Genomic DNA, 20137 nt, shown 5'->3' with positions numbered 1-20137 from the left:
CTATAGGAAGATGAGGAGATGAGGGAGGAGGGTAATGGATTAGGCTTACTGTGTTGGCCTACGAGAAATTATCCATCAATGTAATCCAGTATATAAACAAACTCAAAGACAAAAACCACATGATCATCTCGTTAGATGCAGAAAAAGCATTTGACAAAATCCAACACCCATTCATGATAAAAGTCTTGGAAAGATCAGGAATTCAAGGCCCATACCTAANCATGATAAAAGNAATNTACAGCANACCAGTAGCCAACATCAAAGTAAATGGTGAGAANCTNGAAGCAATCCNNCTAAAATCAGGGACTAGACAAGGCTGTCCACTTTCTCCATATCTATTCAACATAGTACTTGAAGTCCTAGCCAGAGCAATTCGACAAGAAAAGGAGATCAAAGGGATACAAATTGGAAAAGATGAAGTCAAAATATCACTTTTTGCAGATGAAATTCTCATTAAAGCTGCCTAGCCAGTGGTTTCCAAGAACAGGCTGTGCCCTGAGAGTCTCTTGCATTTACATGACATTTTAAATCATTGTTGATAATTACAATGATCAAAGAAAGAGGCTTAAATATGGAGTCCCAGTGGCCACGAATGAGTAGAAAGCTAACATAGCACCTGGAGCCAAAACGAGGATGCTCTGGAGGAGCTGTGACCCTCATTCCAAGGTAAAGAGCCAGTAGGCTGTGGCAGGAAACAAAACATGGAGAGGAATCCAGAGTCCAGTGTTGAGATTTAGAAGGCTGGGTTCTAGTTGAGAGCCCTCTAGTGGAGGAAGCGTGGTGTGTAAACTCCAGAGAGGAGTCAGTAAAGCTGAAGTTCACAAGACATTATGGATGCCAGCTGAAGACTACTTGCAACCACTGTGGACATAAGGGGCTTACTTTCTCACTGGAAAGAAATTAAGCAGGGCTTAGTTTTAGTCGGTGTATGTAAAGTATACGAAACTTTGCCTTTGCTTCTGCCCTACAAGAGGTAGAAAAGAAGAGGTTTTTGAAGAGCTGAAACTTTTCCCAAGAATTTCTTCCACAGCAGGGAAGGGACTATCTGGAATTTTCTCCCAAGGGAAGTAGCAGAGCTGGCAACAGTGCAGTGAAGCTGCGAGGACCTGAATGTCAAGTCCCACAGAGCTCCCAGAGCAGCCGGGATTGTGGGTCAAGGACCCTAGAGGAAAGTCATTTCCGAGTGTGACATTTGCTGTTTATTCAACTGTTTTGCAATGCCTCTTCTGGAAATGGCTTGGTTAACTGGTTCATTTTTTGCATTTATTTTCTGAATCCAAGGTGAGTCAGGAAGACAGCCTGTATTGCCTGCTCCTCCCTTTGTTTCATTGCATTCATTATTATACAGAGAGAAATGTGTGTGACATTTTTAAGTCAGTCACATGCTTACCTCAGAGTAAAATTGCAGACAAAAAGCAGAAGTGGACTTCTTTTTATAAGTCTTCATTTACTTTAATTGCACTGTTTCTAAAAGAACAAACAGAAACTAAAATATTCAGTGTCAAAAGCCAGGCATTAAAACATTTATAGAAAGATTGAGAAAGTTTTAGTGGTAGAAATGCAGGGAAAATTTACATTTATAGTGTGTATCTGTAAGCTTTTGATATATTTAGATATAAATGTAATACAGGGCATATAAAGTTATATTCATAAAAGCATATACTTTATGTATCAAGGGCATCTTCCCATGTTAATATATGTTAATTAAATATATATAGTACTAAATATATAGTATTAAATATATATAGTCTTTGAATTTTAAAAAATTTGTGGGGATCTTTTTAAATTTTAAATATGTATAGTAGGTGACAACTCAGTGACTTTCATAAAGTATAGATATCCACATTACCACCTTCCGTATCAGTAAAGAACATCACTGGCCACTACATAAACCTTCATCCTTGACCTTTTTCCTGCATGGGTACCAGTATGCTGATTTACATGCTGATGTATAGTGTAGTGTATGGCTTTTGTATGTGTTTGGCTTTGGGGAAGCAGCATTGTTTCTGTGAGGTCTGCCCATATACTGTACATACACTACTAGTTTATCCTCTTCCTGTTGCTATGGCAGTCTGCAGTAGAAGACACAGATACCATAATATATGCATTCTGCATTTGATGGCCATTTAGGTTTTGGAACCAGGGAATTCTCTGGGTAATGCTCGTTTCTGAAGCTTCTTGTGCATGTCTTTTGAGTATGTGTGTGCTGGGTAAACATGCACTCCTGTGGTCTGTACACCTCAAGTTCAGTGTTTATGGATCCTGTCCATTTATTTCTGGAAATAGCCCTGCTATGTGTGAATCCCATGTTCTTGCTAACACTAAGTATTACTAGTTATTGTTGTTAGATTAGTTTTGAGAGTTTTATAGCTTTTAAAAAATAATAAATTTAGTTAAACTGTGGTGGCACACATCTTTAGTTCCAGTACTCAGGAGACAGAGGCAGGTGGATCTCTGAGTTCAAGGCCAGCCTGGTCTACATCATAAATTCCAAGAAAGCCAGGGTTACAGAGAGAAACCTTTTCTCAAAAAATAAACAATATAACAAAACAAAGAAAACATTTAAAGCATGCCAGTTTCTGCTATGGGGATATGCTATAACTTGATGTCCTCTTAATGGGCTTTGCTACCTGTAACACAGCGTGTACAGCTCTCATGGCTGATGGGCACTGCATTCTAACGTGAGGGTGATTTAATATTGGAGAACGCTAACAGATCTCAGACATACTTTTTCTTGGTATATTTTTTTAAACTTGTCTGTTTTTTTACCTATGTGGTAACAGAAGGAAAATTCAAATAAAATTTGATTTCATGGTGCTGAATGATCATTTCGTCATTCTTTTTTTTAATTAATCAATTATTTATTTATTTATTTATTAGATGTAAATATACTGTAGCTGTCTTCAGACACACCAGAAGAGGGCGTCAGATCTCATTACAGATGGTTGTGAGCCACCATGTGGTTGCTGGGAATTGAACTCAGGACCTTCAGAAGAGCAGTCAGTGCTCTTCTTAACTGCTGAGCCATCTCTCCAGCCCCTCATCATTCTTATTTTAGAGTAATATTAAAAAGATACTATGATGGCAAAACTAGATTCTGGTTACAATATTGCCAAACGTGGCTGATTTAATGATTCAGAATAATGAGCATTCCTGTCTACCAAACCTGCGCGCACACAGCGCTGGCTGCCAGCACCTGTATCACATAGACAGTCTACCACTGGGCAGCGTCTCTGGGGTTACTTGGGAACATTTTGAGAATCACATCCTTGGTAAAAACAAAGCATTGGACTAGTGAGATGACTCAGTGGGTAAAAGCACCTGACCAAGCCTGACAACCTGTGTCCAGTTCCTGTATGTTAAGAAGAAAAGTGAAAGTGTTTACTCAGAGAACTTTCTGTTGTCGTCTTTCTTTTAACTCCTCCATGTTTTCTCTTGTCATCTTTTTGGTTTTTAAAGATTTATTTATTTACTGTTAATACACTGTAGCTGTCCTCAGACACCCCAGAAGAGGGCATCAAATCTAATTATGGATGGTTGCGAGCCACCATGTAGTTGCTGGGATTTGAACTCAGGACCTTCCAAAGAACGGTCTGTGTTTTTCACTGCTGAGCCATCTCTCCAGCCCTCTTTTCATCTTCTAATAGGAGCTGCTAAGTATCTGAAACCCTGAAGCCTTGCGTTTAGTTAAAATGTGATAATGTCATGGTAGTTCTGCCTTCTGTTGAGCACAATCGCTTTATATATAACTGTTTGTACAGTGGTGTTTGGTAGTGTCCAGTTGCCACAGTGGGTGTCTTAATCCTTTGGAGCAGTGGTTCTCAACCTTCCTAGTGCTGCAACCCTTTAATACAGTTCCTCGTGCTGTGGTCACCCTCCCCACACACCGTAAAATTATTTTGTTGCTACTTCATAACTGTAACCTTGCTTCTGTTATGTTCTGTCAGATAATATAGATATCTGATCTGCAGAATATCTGATATGTGACTTCCAAAGAGACAGAATTTCTTTGTGTAGCCCTGGCTGTCCCAGAACTCTCTCTGTAGATTAGGCAGGCTTCAAATTCAAGAGATCTGCCTGCTTCTGCCTCCTGATTAAAGGCGTGTACCGCCACTGCCTGGCGTCCTCTAGAGACTTTAAGATGTAATAAACTCTTTATCATAGTCAAATGATATTTTGGAAATGCCTTCTTTATTTTTTTTCCTGATTTCTCTGCTTTTGCCAGTTGTATATTGGGATTTTAAGACTATAATGACAAGAATGAGCATGTGATTTTTCTAAGTGTTAAAATATTCTTTTGACTTTCCTATGTGCAAATCATCCACATCTCTAAGTAACTGCTGACAAGAAACGATTGAGCACAGCGCAGAACTGCTGCTGTGCACTTTGTTCTGTGTGGAAGGCAAAGTCAACTCCAGAAACTGTTCTTCATTACTGGGCTTTCTTCAGAGGTCATGTTGTAACCTAAGTCTGCCAACTCTTGCTTCTCTCTACTAATGGAGATGAGTCTAAAATGCTTAAAAGAATTAGCAAGTAGTCAGAAACTGTATTGAAGACAGTGTTTTCAATGACCCCTCCTTTCCTAGCCCCTAAATCTTTTTATTAGTGTCATTAATGAGAAATAAAACTGCTGACTAGATTTTTCCCTCTCAAAGTATCTTTTTCGGCATCTCATGTTCTCAAAGCAGCCGGAGCCTGTTGATCTTACAAGTAATGTTATTTGGGGTCTTCTCATTATTTCATGTTGATGGACTCAGCTTGCAGATTCATTTTAGAAGGCACTATAACATCTTTGTTGATAAAATGTTTGATTTCTCATAGGTCATTTTGGCATATGTCAGTACGGTCAGGCTAGTCTCAAGGAGTTTTTTCAAGTTACAGCTTCTCACAGTCATGTAAATAATCACCGAGTAACTAAAACCAGCAGAGCCCTCACTACCTTGACTAGGATTTCAGTGCCCCATCAAGAGCTATTTTTCTTTCTCTGTAGGAATCAGTCAGAGTCGAATCTCTCACTGGCTGCTGCAGCAGGGATCAGATCTGAGTGAGCAGAAGAAAAGGGCGTTCTACCGATGGTATCAACTTGAGAAGACAAACCCTGGTAAGTGTCCTTGTCACTTATTGTGCCGAAAGGGAAAAGCAAAGCTATGTCAGTGAGCCCATGTGCTAAGTTGTTCAGGAAACTGGCTTCATGCTTTACTATTTTCCTTTATGCAAGTAGGCAAGTGGGAAGCCTAAGCCGTGGTTGTAATTATGTTGAGGTTTCTATTAACAAGGGGCTCGCTCACTTCTTCTCAGCTGCCTTTTGGTTTCCAGGTTTGGTGATTTTCCTAGGCACCATTTGGAAGAATGGCCACAGCATCGGTGGCTGGCCCCTTTGTCTTCAACTGAAGGTGCACACATAAAAAATGTACTTTTTCCCCCCCATTTTTTCTTTTAGAAAAACATTATGTTAATTGGTATGTATTTAATATTTTTATTGAGTTCATACTGTACTGTTCCAATGATCTCTTCTAATGCTTTTGTGTTTTTAATGCTTGTGACTTGGGTAATAAATATATTTTAGACTTTTAAGGTGAAGCCATTCACATAGCTTCCGGGAGCAGCATTAGATTGAAAAATAGATGAAATCTTAAGAGAAAAGATCACCAGTCTTGGTGTCTGGAGTTGCCAAGAATAGGCATCATTTATTCCAAGATACTTGTAACAAGTGATAGATCAAGAAAAATATGATTCATGAGAGTGTCTGTCTCGGGCTGCACAGTGCACAGGTTATGATGTAGTGATCCTTGTTGGTATAACATTTATGTCTAGGTGCAGTGCGCAAAGCCTGCAGGCACAGCAGGTGAGGTGTTGCATGCAGCAGCATTGACCCTGAGCTGCAACCACATAGCACTGCATTCAAGTGCTTTGTGGGGCTGGGGAGCCGGGGGTGTTGCTGGTTTGTTTCTTTTCTCAACCCAAAAGGCCCTGGTAGGACAAAACAAAATAGTAGCAATCTGTAGAAAAGAAATGTCTAAACCGAGCCTGGTGGCGCACACCTTTAATCCCAGCACTCGAGAGGCAGAGGCAGGTGGAGGCAGGAAGATTTCTGAGTTGGAGGCCAGCCTGATCTACAGAGTGAGTTCCAGGACTGCCAGAACTACACAGAGGAACCCTGTCTCCAAAAACCAAAAAAAAAAAGTCTAGACTCTATTCTATTCTCCCCTGTTTTCTCTTTTGAAATGTTACAAATATATAGACATTTAAAAAGACCAGTAAGGTACCCAGCTATTTTCATTTAATTTTCTTAGATACAACAATTGTGAACATTTTTGCTGTTCACTAATATTTTTAAAGATTTATTTGGGGCTGGAGAGCTGGCTCAGAGGTTAAGAGCACTGACTGCTCTTCCAGAGGTCCTGAGTTTTCAATTCCCAGCAACCACATGGTGGCTTACAACCATCTGTAATGGAATCTGATGCCCCCTTCTGGTATGTCTGAAAACAGCTACAGTATACTCATAGAAATAAAAAAAAAAAAAGGAACTTAGATTTAAAAAAATAAAAGCTTACAAGCTATGTCTCTCACACAGAGCATGAACAATCTGAATACTTTAAAAAAGGACACTGTTCCTTTAAGAAGCAGATCCAATACCCAAGGAGAAAGCACCTTCTGTATTGCCTATACAGTGAGAGTCAGAATTAAGGGCTCCATTAGATTCAGGTTGAGTGTTTTTGTCAGAAATAGTGCATAGATTTTTTTTTTTTTTTTTTAGGAAGGGATCTGTCGAAATGACATCAATTTACATTGAGATGCAACAAAAATAAAATGGATTGATAGAGAAATGTGTGGTAGGAATAAGGAAATAGCAGTACAAGTACAATTGTGTGTACAATTGTGCTGTATATTTTCCTCAGTGAAAATACAGTGTGAACAGTAAGAGGTCCGTGTTGTCGTGCGTCATAAAGCATGTCACGTGGTGGCACTGCTCATGTCCAAGCTTGATGGCGCTGTTAAGGTGGAGACAATACCTTTGCTTTGCATTTTGAGGAGTCTGTGTGGCGGTAAATACTCTGTCCTGTGTTAGGCAGTCTCAGCTTCCCTTGAAGATCGTTGCTCAGTCAGTTCTTCCTGGGAGATTTATAAAACAAAATGAGATAATCTTTTTTTTTGTTTTTGTTTTTTGTTTTTTGTTTTTCGAGACAGGGTTTCTCTGTGTAGCCCTGGCTGTCCTGGCACTCACTTTGTAGACCAGGCTGGCCTCGAACTCAGAAATCCGCCTGCCTCTGCCTCCCGAGTGCTGGGATTAAAGGCGTGTGCCACCACGCCCGGCTGTTCCAAAATGAGATAATCTTATCACTCCTTCAACATGGATCGGCTGACATTTTCCCTTCATATTTTTCTAGCAGTGTCTAAAAGCGTAAGCAGATCTCTTGAAGAAGTGCCTCTGTTCTTGTTACTGTTACTGTTCCAGGCAGCACTGTTCTCGGGGGCTGCAGCCCCAGTGCCACGGGGGGTTCGTGTTTTTAGGCAGCCACGTTTCAGAAAGAACCTGAAAATTCACAGCAATGATGGGTGTTAGCACCTGTCACATCAGTGCTTCATTTTCATTTTGAAAATTGAAACATGGCCACTCCCTGTTTTACCTCTTATCCACATTCTTTGGAGATCAGTAGGTGTTTTACACTTATAGCACGGTTTCCCACCAACTCCATTTCAAGTGCTCAGAGGTCTGCTGCTTCCATATGAGGCCAGCACAATCCTACTCTATTCTTGAAGCAGTTTGTTGTCAGACTGGATGCTAAGTAGTCTCTTGAGGATGAGTCTCCTTCTCCTGTGACTCATCCAAAGCCAGTGATTTGCAGTGCTAGCCAGATGAAGAAGGAAGGAGACTTGGAGTGTGGTGTGCTTCAGAGACACACAGCCTGATAGGGAGGGTTCATCTAGCTCCGTGAGGAACTGTGCTTACCTGAGGATTTAGTACCTAGGACAGAACTCGCATAGAGACCAATGGTTGTTGAGCTGAACTCCCACACTGGGGTTTAGGGCTCTACTCAGTTTGGGGCAGGGTGGAAGCTGTTGACATAATGACTTCACTGGAAACAGGAAAGAGCCGCCCCGGCATTTTTGGGCTCACTGGGACTCCTGCTAAGAATCCAGCTTGCAGCCTTGGAATGGTTTTGGTTTTGTTTTTCATCTTACTTCCCAATTAAATGTATGTAGGAACCTGAGCTAGGCCCACCCAGCTCCGAGGGACATTGAAAGAAGTTAGCGTGTAGAACACCCAGTGCACAGGAAAAGACTAACAGCGCTCACTGGGAGCGGCCCTCTGCACAGGCAGTCTCTCTTGTCAAGGATGAGTTCCCCCATTTGCAGACATTGGCTTCCCATACAAGTTGCATCGCTCTCTCCTGTTTAAAACCCCAGTCTATACCCATTTCCTTCCATTTTTTTCTGTATATTTTACAAGCAGTTAAAAAAGAAAAAGGGATGTTGGTAAGTGTCAAATGGTAGTTCTGTTGTATTTATAATAATTGAATCTTACCCATCAGTAAGATTTTCTGTCCTTTCACCTTTAATCTAAGAGGTAATGTGGCATAGGATTCTTCCTTGGTGCATCTTTGTTGACTTTAAAACAGCCTTTGGTTCTGTCTAAAGAATGGTGGTGTTTCTCCTTCTGTGGGTGCTTTGGAGTTGCTGTAATCTTTGAATACAGGATGGTGCCTAAGGTTCTTTTCTCTCTGCCTTTTAAATGGTTGCTTAGAGTGCCTTATGTTCTTCTTTACAAGTCAGTAGAATCGCCTCATCGAGAAGTAGTTAAGTTCTCTACAAGGGAATATCGTAGAGCATTGTAGTTATGTTTTGTATGAATTATATTTGCATGCAGTGAAACAGCATACGGAAGTTTAAAATATAAGATATGAGACAATTTATACTACATTACTATTGGTATCCAGGGTACACACACACACACACACACACACACACACTGTTTAGATTTTTGTACGTATAAAAGCTGTTGGGGATTCTAGTTTAGATCAGCTTCGAAGGGGGATGCTGTTGGTTTGGGGAGACATAGAAAGACTTAATTATTTAACCTCTGGGTTTTTTGTTTGTTTGTTTTGCAGAGCTTAGGATCAAATCCAGGACCTTGTGCATTCAAGGCAGGCATTTTACCATTGAATGATAACCCTTTTGTGGCTTTCTGAATTTTAGACACTGTTGTCTGTGTTTGAAATATACATATAATGTGTACTGAAAGGAAGGAAGGAGAGAGAGAGAGAGAAGAGATGTGAAAGTGAATTTTGTTCATGTTAAGATACCAAGAGAGAGCTGCCAGGTTCCTGAGGTGTGGTCCTGCAGCTTGCCTGAAGCAATTTGTAGGAAGTAAGCCTTGGTGGGGTTATGAGGAGGTAGTTTGCTAATACCATAATCTTCCCTCTGTCTAGCAGACAGGTTATCAGAGAAATGTAAATAGCATCATCTTATTGTCACATACACTTTGAGAAAAAAATGTAAAATTAAGGCAAACTGCAAAATGAAAAGCTGACTTTTCTCTGCTGGAGAGATAGATGCCTGGCAAACAAGTCGGCTGTGTTTGTAGATTCTTTGCTTACGTTAAATGACGTCGGGTTGCATTTCTCTAGTGAAATACTTCTTTCAGCTTCTTGCCTCTAGATTCATTCTGGGTTATTACAAGTCTCTCCTTTACAAGGTTCTCTGTACATAAACTCAGCAAGGGAAAGTAGGGTTATTTTTATTGATAATCCAGTATCTATAGATACAACATGATTCTCTGATAAACAGGCCCATCAGAATTTCCCAGCACATCCCAAAGCCTGCTAAGTCTTACAAATAAAACAAGCTGATGGAAACTAATCACATGGACTTGATCTTGTTTCTTATGACAACATTTATAAGAAAATGCCTGTTTTTCTATAGAACCAAGAGCTAGTCTTGCTACCTGGCTTGCTTTGGGGATCGCCAACTCCAAATTCCCAGGCTGGGTTCCAGGCAGCTAGCTACCATGCCTTCCTGGCTCCTTGTGCTATTCTGAATGACTGCTACTTTGATAAAGAAATGGAGCAAGAAAAGAAAAAAAACTTTAAAATTAATATGGTATTTTTAAAGTTAAAAATACTTACAGATTTAAAGTTATTTGGTTTCAGCTTTCTATATATAAGTAGACTTGATTTTTTTTTTCAAGGTCACTATGTCACTACTCTATTGTCTTGGGGTTTTATCCCCCTTTTCTCACTTTATTTTTTTCCTTCCTTTCTGACCAACTTTATTTTAATCTAAATTCTTATAGGAAGTCTAGACAATACAGAATTTTTTTATATATTTATTTTTTAAATACAACTTTTTAAAAAGATTTATTTATTTATTTTGTGTGAGTATATCACTGTCATTAGACACACCAGAAGAGGGCATCAGACTCCATTACAGATGGTTGTTAACCACTATGTCGTTGTTGGAATTTTAACTCAGGACCTCTGGAAGAGCAGTCAGTGCTTTTAACTGCCGATAAACTGCCAGCCCCCGCAGAATATTTTTAAAGATTGATATTATTAACAGTAAATCCCAATATCAAAAAGGGATTTCTCTTGTACATCGGCGGTCTGTTTCCTTTAGCCTCTTAGGAGTCTGCTCTCTGTTAACTTGCATGCCTGCCTGAGAACAAGCCACAGCTCTAGCAGCCCACACTGGAGCTCACTGCTCTTGTGTTCTCTTCTCCCCATCCCTCTACTCTGAACCTCTCCATCCCTTCACCAGGGCAAACGTGGGGGTAAGAAAGCCCATGGCCTTCTCTGTTCTGTGTCTGCCTCCATCTTGACCTGCTGTGATGTTAGCTTGGTTGTTTTGGACGTTTTTCTTTTCGGAACAAAATTTACATACTTTTAAATAGGTAAATTTTTATCCTAGACTCTTCTTCCTGTGTGCTGTAAACCTTGCTTGCTCTGGTAAAAATAGGAAAGACTTTGAACCAGGCTCTGATTATTTGGATAAAGTAAACTTTTTATTTATTTGTTTATTGATTTATTTGATTGAGTGGTTTGCCAGCATGTATTTCTTTCTGTGCACCGTTTGCAAATCTAGTACCCAGAGAGGCCAGAAGAGGCCATCAGATATCCCGGAACTGAAATTATAGTGGTGAGCCGCTCAGGAGGTTCTGGAAACTAAACCTGGGTGCTCCGGGAACACAACCAGGGCTAGTAACTGCTGAGTCCCCAAACCCTTTTCATAAAGGCATTGGCCATGACATACGAAATGTAAACTCACTGATGATAATGGAACAGATTTAAGCCTTGATACAAAAGATTCATGCCCCTGACTGCATGTAAAGGCTTACAAACTTATATCATAAATTAGGATTTTAAAGTTACCATAAACAAAGATACAGCAGATGACAAGTGAAAAAATGATTGCAGCTATGTGACTAATAATTGATGTTGCATCTGCACTCAGTTAAAATCTATAGTGCAATAGAAAAAGGATCAGAGACTAACAAAAGTCAGACTGACAATAGCAGAATAGAAGCAAACAGAAAAGGTGCTCATTCCACTATTAGTATTTTTTTTTTTTTTNGAGACAGGGTTTCTCTGTGTAGCCCTGGCTGTCCTGGAACTCACTTTGTAGACCAGGCTGGCCTCGAACTCAGAAATCCGCCTGCCTCTGCCTCCCTTTATCTTAAAGGGATTTTTTTTTTCTGCCAAATTGGTGCACTTGAATAAATACCAAGCTTAGTGTTTGGGAGGATGAAATAACAACTGGACATGGTTGCAATGACCTATATTAATTATCTGCTGTGGTACAAACCATGCTGCATTTTTGTAGGTTAGCACAACAAAGATTTATTTCCTGTTTCTAGAGATGAGGAATCCAGGAGAAACATCTTCATGAGCCTTAGTCAAGCTGTCAGTCAGGGCTGCAGTCACAGGAACTGGACGGTCCATTCACATGGATGTTGGCTATCCCTATTCCTTACTGCCTTATGGCCCGAGACAGCAGTTCCTCAAGAACCCCAGCATCTATTCTCACCTAGCAACTCCTCTCTGAGCAAGTGATCTGAAAAAGAAACCAAAGAAAGATGCCCTTGTGTTTGAGTTCTTAGGAGACTTGCTTTCACTGCCACATGCTGTTGATCACAGTCATGAGTACAGAGTGGGAAATCACTGCACAAGGCACAGCTACCAGGAGTCAAGGAAGGACCCATGGAGCCCTTGGATTCTGGCTACCCACATGCCTTTGTTGAGAGTATATAACTGCCCTGGGCAGTTATGGTTGTGAGAGATGACGCTGTTAAATCAGCATTACATATAAAAAGAGACTTTTATACTGGATTTATTTTGAATGTAAAATTAATGAAATTTGAGTATGGATTGGCTGTGTATTATCTGCAGGGAGGTAGGAAAATTAAAGATGAAGTGAATCTGAGATATTTTAACTTGCCATTTGAAGAAGAGATTTACTAATAAGGGAGAAACAGAAAGATAGTATGTTTGAAAAGGACAAAATAGGCTTAAACCATTGGTCTACATCCAAGAAAATACAAATAAAGATGTTGCCTTTGAGAAGAGGGTTTCGCTAGGCCCACATTTTGCGTACCTTTAGTTCCAGCTACCTGGGATGCTAAAGCAGAAGGGACTGTTGAAGTCAGGCATTACAGGCTAGCCCAAGCAACATAGTACAGCCCTGTCTCAGAAAGGGTTTCCATGGAAGGGGGAGGGGAGAAGGGGGAATATAGGTGTATTAAAATAGAGATATTATCCATGGTGCTACCTGATGAGATGATAGAAAACAGTTCTTATCATGAACAAAATGTGTTCACTGTGTGAGAGTAACATGTATTCATATATACATAAACCCCTTGAATCTAACCTGCCTTTCCAGGACATATCATTAAGAGTTTTGAGAAGTCAGATATAGTGAAGCATGCCCATACTCTAATACTTGAGAGGTGGAAGCAGGAGTTCTGGGGTACTTTACTTCTTGTCTAAAAAGAAAGGAAAAAAGTTTACATTAAACTGTAGTCAGAGGGAACGTCCTGAAGACTTTAATCAGAAGAGTGATATCACTGTAATTATGTTTGGAAAAACTGAATTATCAGTGTATGTAGTAAACGAGGAGCCGGAGGCAAAGCCCTCTGGGGAAGCGTTACTCTTTCTTCCGATCTGTGAGCTAAGTCCACACAAGCCTGAGACAATGGCTTCTCTGGTTTGTGTCTAGTCTCAAGTCCAGAGCAAGCCACAGAAAAAGGCATGTTATAGATGAAGAACTAGTGAATTATAACTGCCTGAAGCTTTTTGAGAAAAGCTAGTCTAAATTAGTAAATTCTCTCAGATTGAAGTTGTTATAGTTGAGAAGTGAAAGAATATGGGATTTTAATTTTTTTGTTTTTTGTTTTTTCGAGACAGGGTTTCTCTGTGTAGCCCTGGTTGTCCTGGAACTCACTTTGTAGACCAGGTTAGCCTTGAACTCAGAAACCTGCCTGCCTCTGCCTTACAAGTGCTGGGATTAAAGGCACAAGCCACCACTGCCCTGATGAATATGGGATTATTAGTAGGCAATGAACCTATAACGACTGAATCCTACTCACTGAAGGCTTGTAAAATGTCATCTTATTTCCTTTGCTGTTGTATTAGATGACGTTTTTCTTTTTGAGACAGTGTCTCATGTAGCTGAGGCTAGCCTTAATAACTCTGATCCCTCTGCCTCTGACTTGGAAGTGGTGGGATTAAAGGTGTATACCACATCTGGCCTAGTATAGGGATTTCAACAAAGGCTTAAGGGGAAAGTCCAGTCCTGCAGGAGGTAGGTCTCATGCTTTGTATGCAGTGCACTAAAGGAACTGAGGGACACATGAAAGCAGATGGGAAGGTAACAGGTGTGGTGACTCTCATGGGCTTTTCAAAAAAGAGACTTTTACTTCTTCAGGATTTTCCTATGGTCATTTTTTTATCTTGTGTGTATAGGTGTTTTGCTTGCGTGTATGTCTGTGAACTATGTGTGTACAGAGCCAGGAAAGGCCAGAAGAGGGCATTGGATCCCTTAGAACTGGAGTTACAGATGGTTGTTGGCTGTCATTAAGGTGCTGGGCAATACCCAGGACCTCTGGAAGAAAAATCAGTGCTCCTAACCACGAAGCCACCTTTCCAACTCCTTTATCATGCTTTTAAAAATAAGAATATTAAATATCTTGTTTCAGTGAACAAAGGAAAGCTCATACTCAGCTCGTTGTCTTGTTTTCATGGTATCTTCATAATACTGATTTTTTTTAAATTGTGAGATATTTGCTTAAAAAAAAATGTCTTGTTTATTCCAGGGGCTACGTTAAGTATGAGACCTGCCCCCATTCCAATAGAGGACCCTGAATGGAGACAAACACCTCCCCCAGTCTCCGCCACACCTGGAACCTTCCGGCTTCGACGAGGGAGTAGATTTACCTGGAGAAAGGAGTGCCTAGCTGTCATGGAAAGGTAGGTTTCCTAGTATTGTGAAACACTTGGCAGTCCAGTTTCGTTTCTAAAAGATAATCTGAAGTCCAGATTCTAGCTCTGCGGGTATTGTGAGATACTAGGACTGCTGTGTTGGTGAGATAAGAAAGCTCACAAAGCTGGAGCTAGTGTCTGCCAGCTGAGTTTGCAGCTTCACTTTGTCCTCTGCCTGCTGCCTGGTGACAGTCTTTATAGAGTTAACATTCTTAGGGCTTTTGTTGTTTCTGCTGTTGTTTTTGAGATAAGGTTTTTCTGTGTAGTCCTGGCTCTCTTGGAACTCACTCTGTACACCTCGAACTGGCCTCGAACTCACAGAGATCCTCCTGCCTCTGCCTCTCTAATGCGGGGATTAGGGCATACACCCCCACCACCCAGCTTAAAGATAGTATTTATAAATGTATATCTTTCCATGACCTTGAAGAGCCTCTGTGCAGCTTGATTCTCCTGTGTTGAACAGTATAGGAGAGCTCTGAGATTCACTTTCCTGCAGAAGACGGTCAGTCTCTGAATGGATTCCCAAAGGTTACAAACTATGTGTAATAGAATCTGATCCGTGTCTGGTTTCAGTACTTTTGACAGCTTCATTTTCCCCATCTGACATGGTATAAATACATGATTATTATAACATACTTAGTATATATTCTACAGTAGAACTGTCCTTTAAGGAGCCCCCACTTTCCAGCATAAGTGATATATACAGGATTCTGATTTGTTGGAGATGTTGACAGCGACAGAGTTTATTCTTACCTAATCCGACCACAAGTGTAGCATCCTGGACGGAGCATTTGATGGAGATTTAGAAGTCCCAGAAACCTGATCAGGCTCTGATCAAGTCAGAGACCAAAACTGTATCATTCTTGTCTTCAAAATGAAAATGTCAGTAGCCGACAATATGTTACCCAGGGTGTTTGCTCTCTCTTTTCCCTGTTTCCCAGTGCATTGACCTCACTGCCTGAGGAAGGACAGGATTTGCAGTGCTGGAGGTCAGATGGCATATGTGAGGTGAATTAGGTAGCCACAATGGAACTGTCTCTCCCTCACTCTTGACTGTAGCTAAGAGGAGACCATATTCTCAGTAATAAGCCAGTGTCTTCCTGACTGACCACAGTGTAAGGGGAAGACTTCAGTGTTCTGGAGGTCTGATTGCACTCTGCTCCATTTCCCTCTTCTGTGAAGTTTAATTCTTTCCGAAAGTTTGTTTCAAATTTCTACATAGCAGATGAGAATAAAAACAATGCCTAACTTAAATGAGTCACAACATTGTATATTTTTCTCTGGTAACAGAATACATTTTGATATTTCTTTGTGCCTAGTGTGGATTTTAATTATACCAATAATGCAATCAGTTAATTTTTTCACAAATATTCCAAAGTGCATTTATCACATAAAGTTGGTATGAGAAAGGATTGACCATTGAGAACATGCAAATAGTAAATGATACTGTGCAAATAACAGAAAGCACATGACTCCTGATGGACTTTAGAGTGGGACCTAAGGCTTCGGCTGGGGCTCCATTTACTTCTGAGTTTTCTTTCATGGAATTGCACTGGCTAAATTTTAGTCAAAAGGATGCACAACACTTTATCCTTTTGTAAGGTTCCTGTTTAGTTCTAACGTATTTTTAACCTTAACTTTAATTTAATATCTTCACCCTAGGACTCGGTATTTTCTGGCTTCGGTTCATCTTACCTGGCACAGCTAGAGAAGGTGTGGCTCAGGCCTGACCGATCAGAAATGCTGAAAGCCTTTCAAAGCACTGAGTGGCAATTGTCTAGATGATCTGCACCCTCCAAAAATGGAGCTTTGTATTCGCAGAAGTGGAACATGAAGTCACCTGGCCTTAGAGTAGCATCATGCTTTTTGGCATAGACTGAATGTTTGGATAAATACATATGCCCAGTCAAGTAAGCCTTATTCAAATATGTTAGCATAGGATAAAAGTCCAAAACTATTCCATTCCTCACATACAGCAAGATGAATTTCAAATCAATCAGAGAAGTGAATTTATATACATAGAAGAAAACATAAATTATCCTTTTGTATCCTGGAAGTGGGAGACATGTTTCCTAACGGAGTCTCATAATCCAAAAGCAGGCGTGAAATGATGGATAAATATAGGTGGAAAGAAAGTCTGGGGTAAAGCTAACAAAGTAGAAAGGTATCACCCTACATTAATAGAGAGAGCTCGTAAGTAAGGTAAGACCAACCGCTGGACAGAAAGAGGGACGAAAGGGACCAGGACAAAAGTAATGCACAGGCTTCCTGAGCACAGGTAAAGTTCCAAGATGATGGTTGCTATTCTCCCTTGTTTCCGCTGTCCTTGAGACTCAGTCCACTCAGCCCTGGTAGTCCCCAGCTCATGGCAGGCCTCCTGGACCAGTCTCCAGGTGTAAATCACCGCATCCCAGCAAAAACACTTACTCTGAATCAAGAGTGAGTTGAATTAAAATTCTGTTGAGGTCCCATCCTTCACCTGTCACACTGGCAAACAATTTGGCAAAGTTTTCTCTTGATTAGGCTCCGCAGAAGTGGCATTTTCATCCATTTCTGTGGAAATGCAAAACAGCAGCTCCTATGGAAGAGAGCCGGGCTATGTCTGGGCAGTTACCTATGGTTTGCCTTTTAGAGCCACACTCCTGTTTCTACTGACAGAAATACAAAATAGTATCAGAATCCTGGCAGAAGCCTGAATGTATCTGTAGTGGTTTGGGTAAGTAAGTATAGAAAATGAAAAGGCCACTGAGATGGCTGAGCGGGTAAGCACCTGCTGTGAAGCCTGATGCCCCAAGGTCAATCCCTGGGACCCACGTGAACGTGGCTGAGAGAGGCATCGCTACCATGTTGTCATATTGCCACACACAATGTACTTGTACTTAAAAGAAACAACCTCATTGAGATAGAGCCCACTTGTTTAATGCTGGAATGTACCTATAGTCACGTAAGTGTCACCACGCTTACTTTTACAATACTGTCACTGTGCCCCCAGAACCTTGGGATCTAATGGAAACCATTCTTTTCCTCCCATCCCTCTTAGCTCTATGTAACCATTAGTCTGTGTGTAAATGTGTCTGCTCTGGACATGGTAATATTATGAGTGACTCATAGGAGGCCAGATTAGAAGGCTGTCAGAGTAACCTGTGCCTGAGTGAGGAGAGCTGGATGATAGTAAAAAGACAATGGGATAGCATAAATAAAAAGGCATAACTATCAGAAAGGAGTGTGAGGAAAGACAGTATAACTAGCTGTAGGAGGAGCATGGAAGGACAGCAGCAGAGAACATAGAAGGAGCTTAGCTTGGTGATGGTCAGGCATCCACTGAGGACAGTGTCTGTACCACTGGACAGACATCCAGTGTCAGCATCTCCAGACACCAGTTCTTATGTTTCTAACCTGAAGATTTAAGTGTAATGATAGAGTAAAAGAAGATGAACTCAGAGTTAGACAAGGTTTGATACTGGCTCCCCAGTCAACCCATATGGGAATCATTAGGAACTTAGGACCTCAGTAAGTGGAGATTTGAGGGTGAATGGAGATGATGCGTGTGATGAAATAGTGGGATGTTCTTGTTGAGAGTGTTCGTCTTCAGAGTAAGCTGCTCCAGTGTCAGGTAGGAAGTTATCTGAGGTGTCTGTCAGAGAGTGCACTGGACATGGGAACACCATCAGTGAGTTATTTACAGCTCAAGGAACAGGTACAGGCTCGTCTGCTTACATCTTCCAACTTACACAGTTTTTGCTTTTTTTTTTTGCGATTGATTGTAGCTAGAAAAAAAAAAAACAAAAACTTAAAACCCTGCTAATTTATCTCATTTTAAATTCATGATCTCGAACCCCAGAGAGATTTTTAATTCTGTCAGGTACTCATACCGTGTCTTCCTGATTCACCTTTTCCGCTTTCTTAAAATTATTTTACACTTCGTTTTTCCTCTGAAAACTATCTTTTTTTTTTTTTTGTGGTGACCTTGCTTCACATTTGAGTGAGAAAAATAAAACACTTACAGGAGAGTGTCCACAAACTACAGCCTGCTAACATGTATGTGCAGAGACATGGGCGTGTGCAGTTTCCCCAGTACCTCACCATACCAAAGCACCGCAAGGATGCATTTCCCCAGGACTTATCAGTGTGTGCTTTATTGTAGATAGTCATATTCAGATGTATAAAATGTTGTGAATATTGCTTTTTTTTCCTTTTCTGACCTTATTGCATTCTCTGTCCTGTGTACTTCACTTTTCCAGTACTGACTCCCTGAATCATTGATTATTACAAGGGGCAATATTATGTGGTTCTATTTATAGAAAATATCCAGAGTAATCAAATTTGTAGAAAAAGAACATATTTGGCACTGGCCCAGACCAGGAAAGATAGAGGTCTGGGGGCCAGGAAACAGCTGAAGAGCACACTGCTTTTATGCTTTTATGAATATACTAGAATCACATTTCAGATATGTAAATTGCTCCACATGTGAGTCATACCTTAACAAAACTTCACATAAAGAAGGAAGGCGTTGTTTAGTCCGCCATCAGGAGCATCCCTGTTTACCTGCACATTTGGTCTTGTTTCCTGTTTAGTACAGTATTTGTTGTTTTAAAGATTTGTCTATTTTAATGGAGAGTTTGGAAGACATTATTGGATAATCTTTGATTAGTTACTTATTAAACTTTTGCTATATATTACCAAAAAGCTAGGCTTAGGTTTATAAATCTACAAGATGGAAAACGTACATTTGATAGGCCTATATCTGCAGATAGTGTGAGATGAAAACTGGGACTTTCCAAAACCTGCCCCTTCACTCATTCAGTCAACCCCCTTCCGGTAATGGGGCAGTGTTGGGGGGAGAGAGAGATTAGAAACAGCTTTCGGTGGAAGAAGAGGTCGTGTAAGCTGGACTAGATTTCTGGAGGCTTGGAGCCTAGGAGGCAGGCCCCAGTATATTCTCCCTATATGCCTTTCAGGATCTGGCCATGGTGTCCCTTGGGAAATAGGTGTGTCTTGGGTCTGTGGCTAGAACACAGAGAATGAGGCCTGGCTACTGTTCCTACTCCTGTTTCATATCAAAGGAAGAAGATAGAAGTTTCTAAGCCACACCACAGGTTCTTTAACCCAGTTAAGAAAGATGGGAAAAAAGCAACAAGCTTGGGGAAGCCTTGACCAGGCTCAGCAGTAACTGTGAGAGTACCTAGCAGTATCAGGTGGGCGTGGTGACTGCCTGGAGCCGTGGAGCGTGACAGTTACTTCCTGCTGTTCTTTGTAGTCCGGTGAGTGAAAGACTGCCAGGAAGATACAGACGAATGTATCTGCGCAGGTTTTGTTGTTCTTATGGACCAGTTTACCTGTAATATGTTTTTGTTCTTGGGTTGTTTCTGCCATGTTCATCTTCTATAAGTAATGGAGAACAAAAATAAAACCCACCAGTAAACATAGAACCATGAAATTATAAGGAAAATGGATTTTGGCTTTTTGACTCCAATAAATAAATAACTCCAAGAAGTTAATTTAAAATACTTGCCCCAGAAGCCAGGGAATCAGCATGGAAAACAAGCTTGAAAGTAAGTGTCTCCTTCCCCCCAAATTCAAGTATCCAAAAATAGGTTCTTGGAATAACTGCTGTCGTGAGCGAAAATAGCATTGCAGCCACAGTATTATGGCAAACACAAATT

General features: G+C 40.7%; 1 protein-coding gene across 10 annotated transcripts in view; it reads left to right on the top strand.

The window, feature by feature from the left end:
- Hmbox1 (homeobox containing 1) overlaps positions 1–20137 on the top strand; it is a 143128-nt gene that overhangs the window by 88467 nt on the left and 34524 nt on the right. For all 10 annotated transcript variants that reach the window (XM_021181577.2, XM_029469105.1, XM_021181574.2 and 7 more), the window contains exons 5-6: positions 4991–5101; positions 14309–14462. In XM_021181577.2, the coding sequence (XP_021037236.1) occupies positions 4991–5101; positions 14309–14462 (265 nt within the window). The remainder of the gene's footprint in view (positions 1–4990; positions 5102–14308; positions 14463–20137) is intronic.

This window comes from Mus caroli, chromosome 14 (genome assembly GCF_900094665.2).
Source record: "Mus caroli chromosome 14, CAROLI_EIJ_v1.1, whole genome shotgun sequence".
In the NCBI taxonomy this organism is placed as follows: domain Eukaryota; kingdom Metazoa; phylum Chordata; class Mammalia; order Rodentia; family Muridae; genus Mus; species Mus caroli.
The sequence above is the reverse complement of the archived record's forward strand: the minus strand, read 5'-3'. Positions and strand labels throughout refer to the sequence as shown.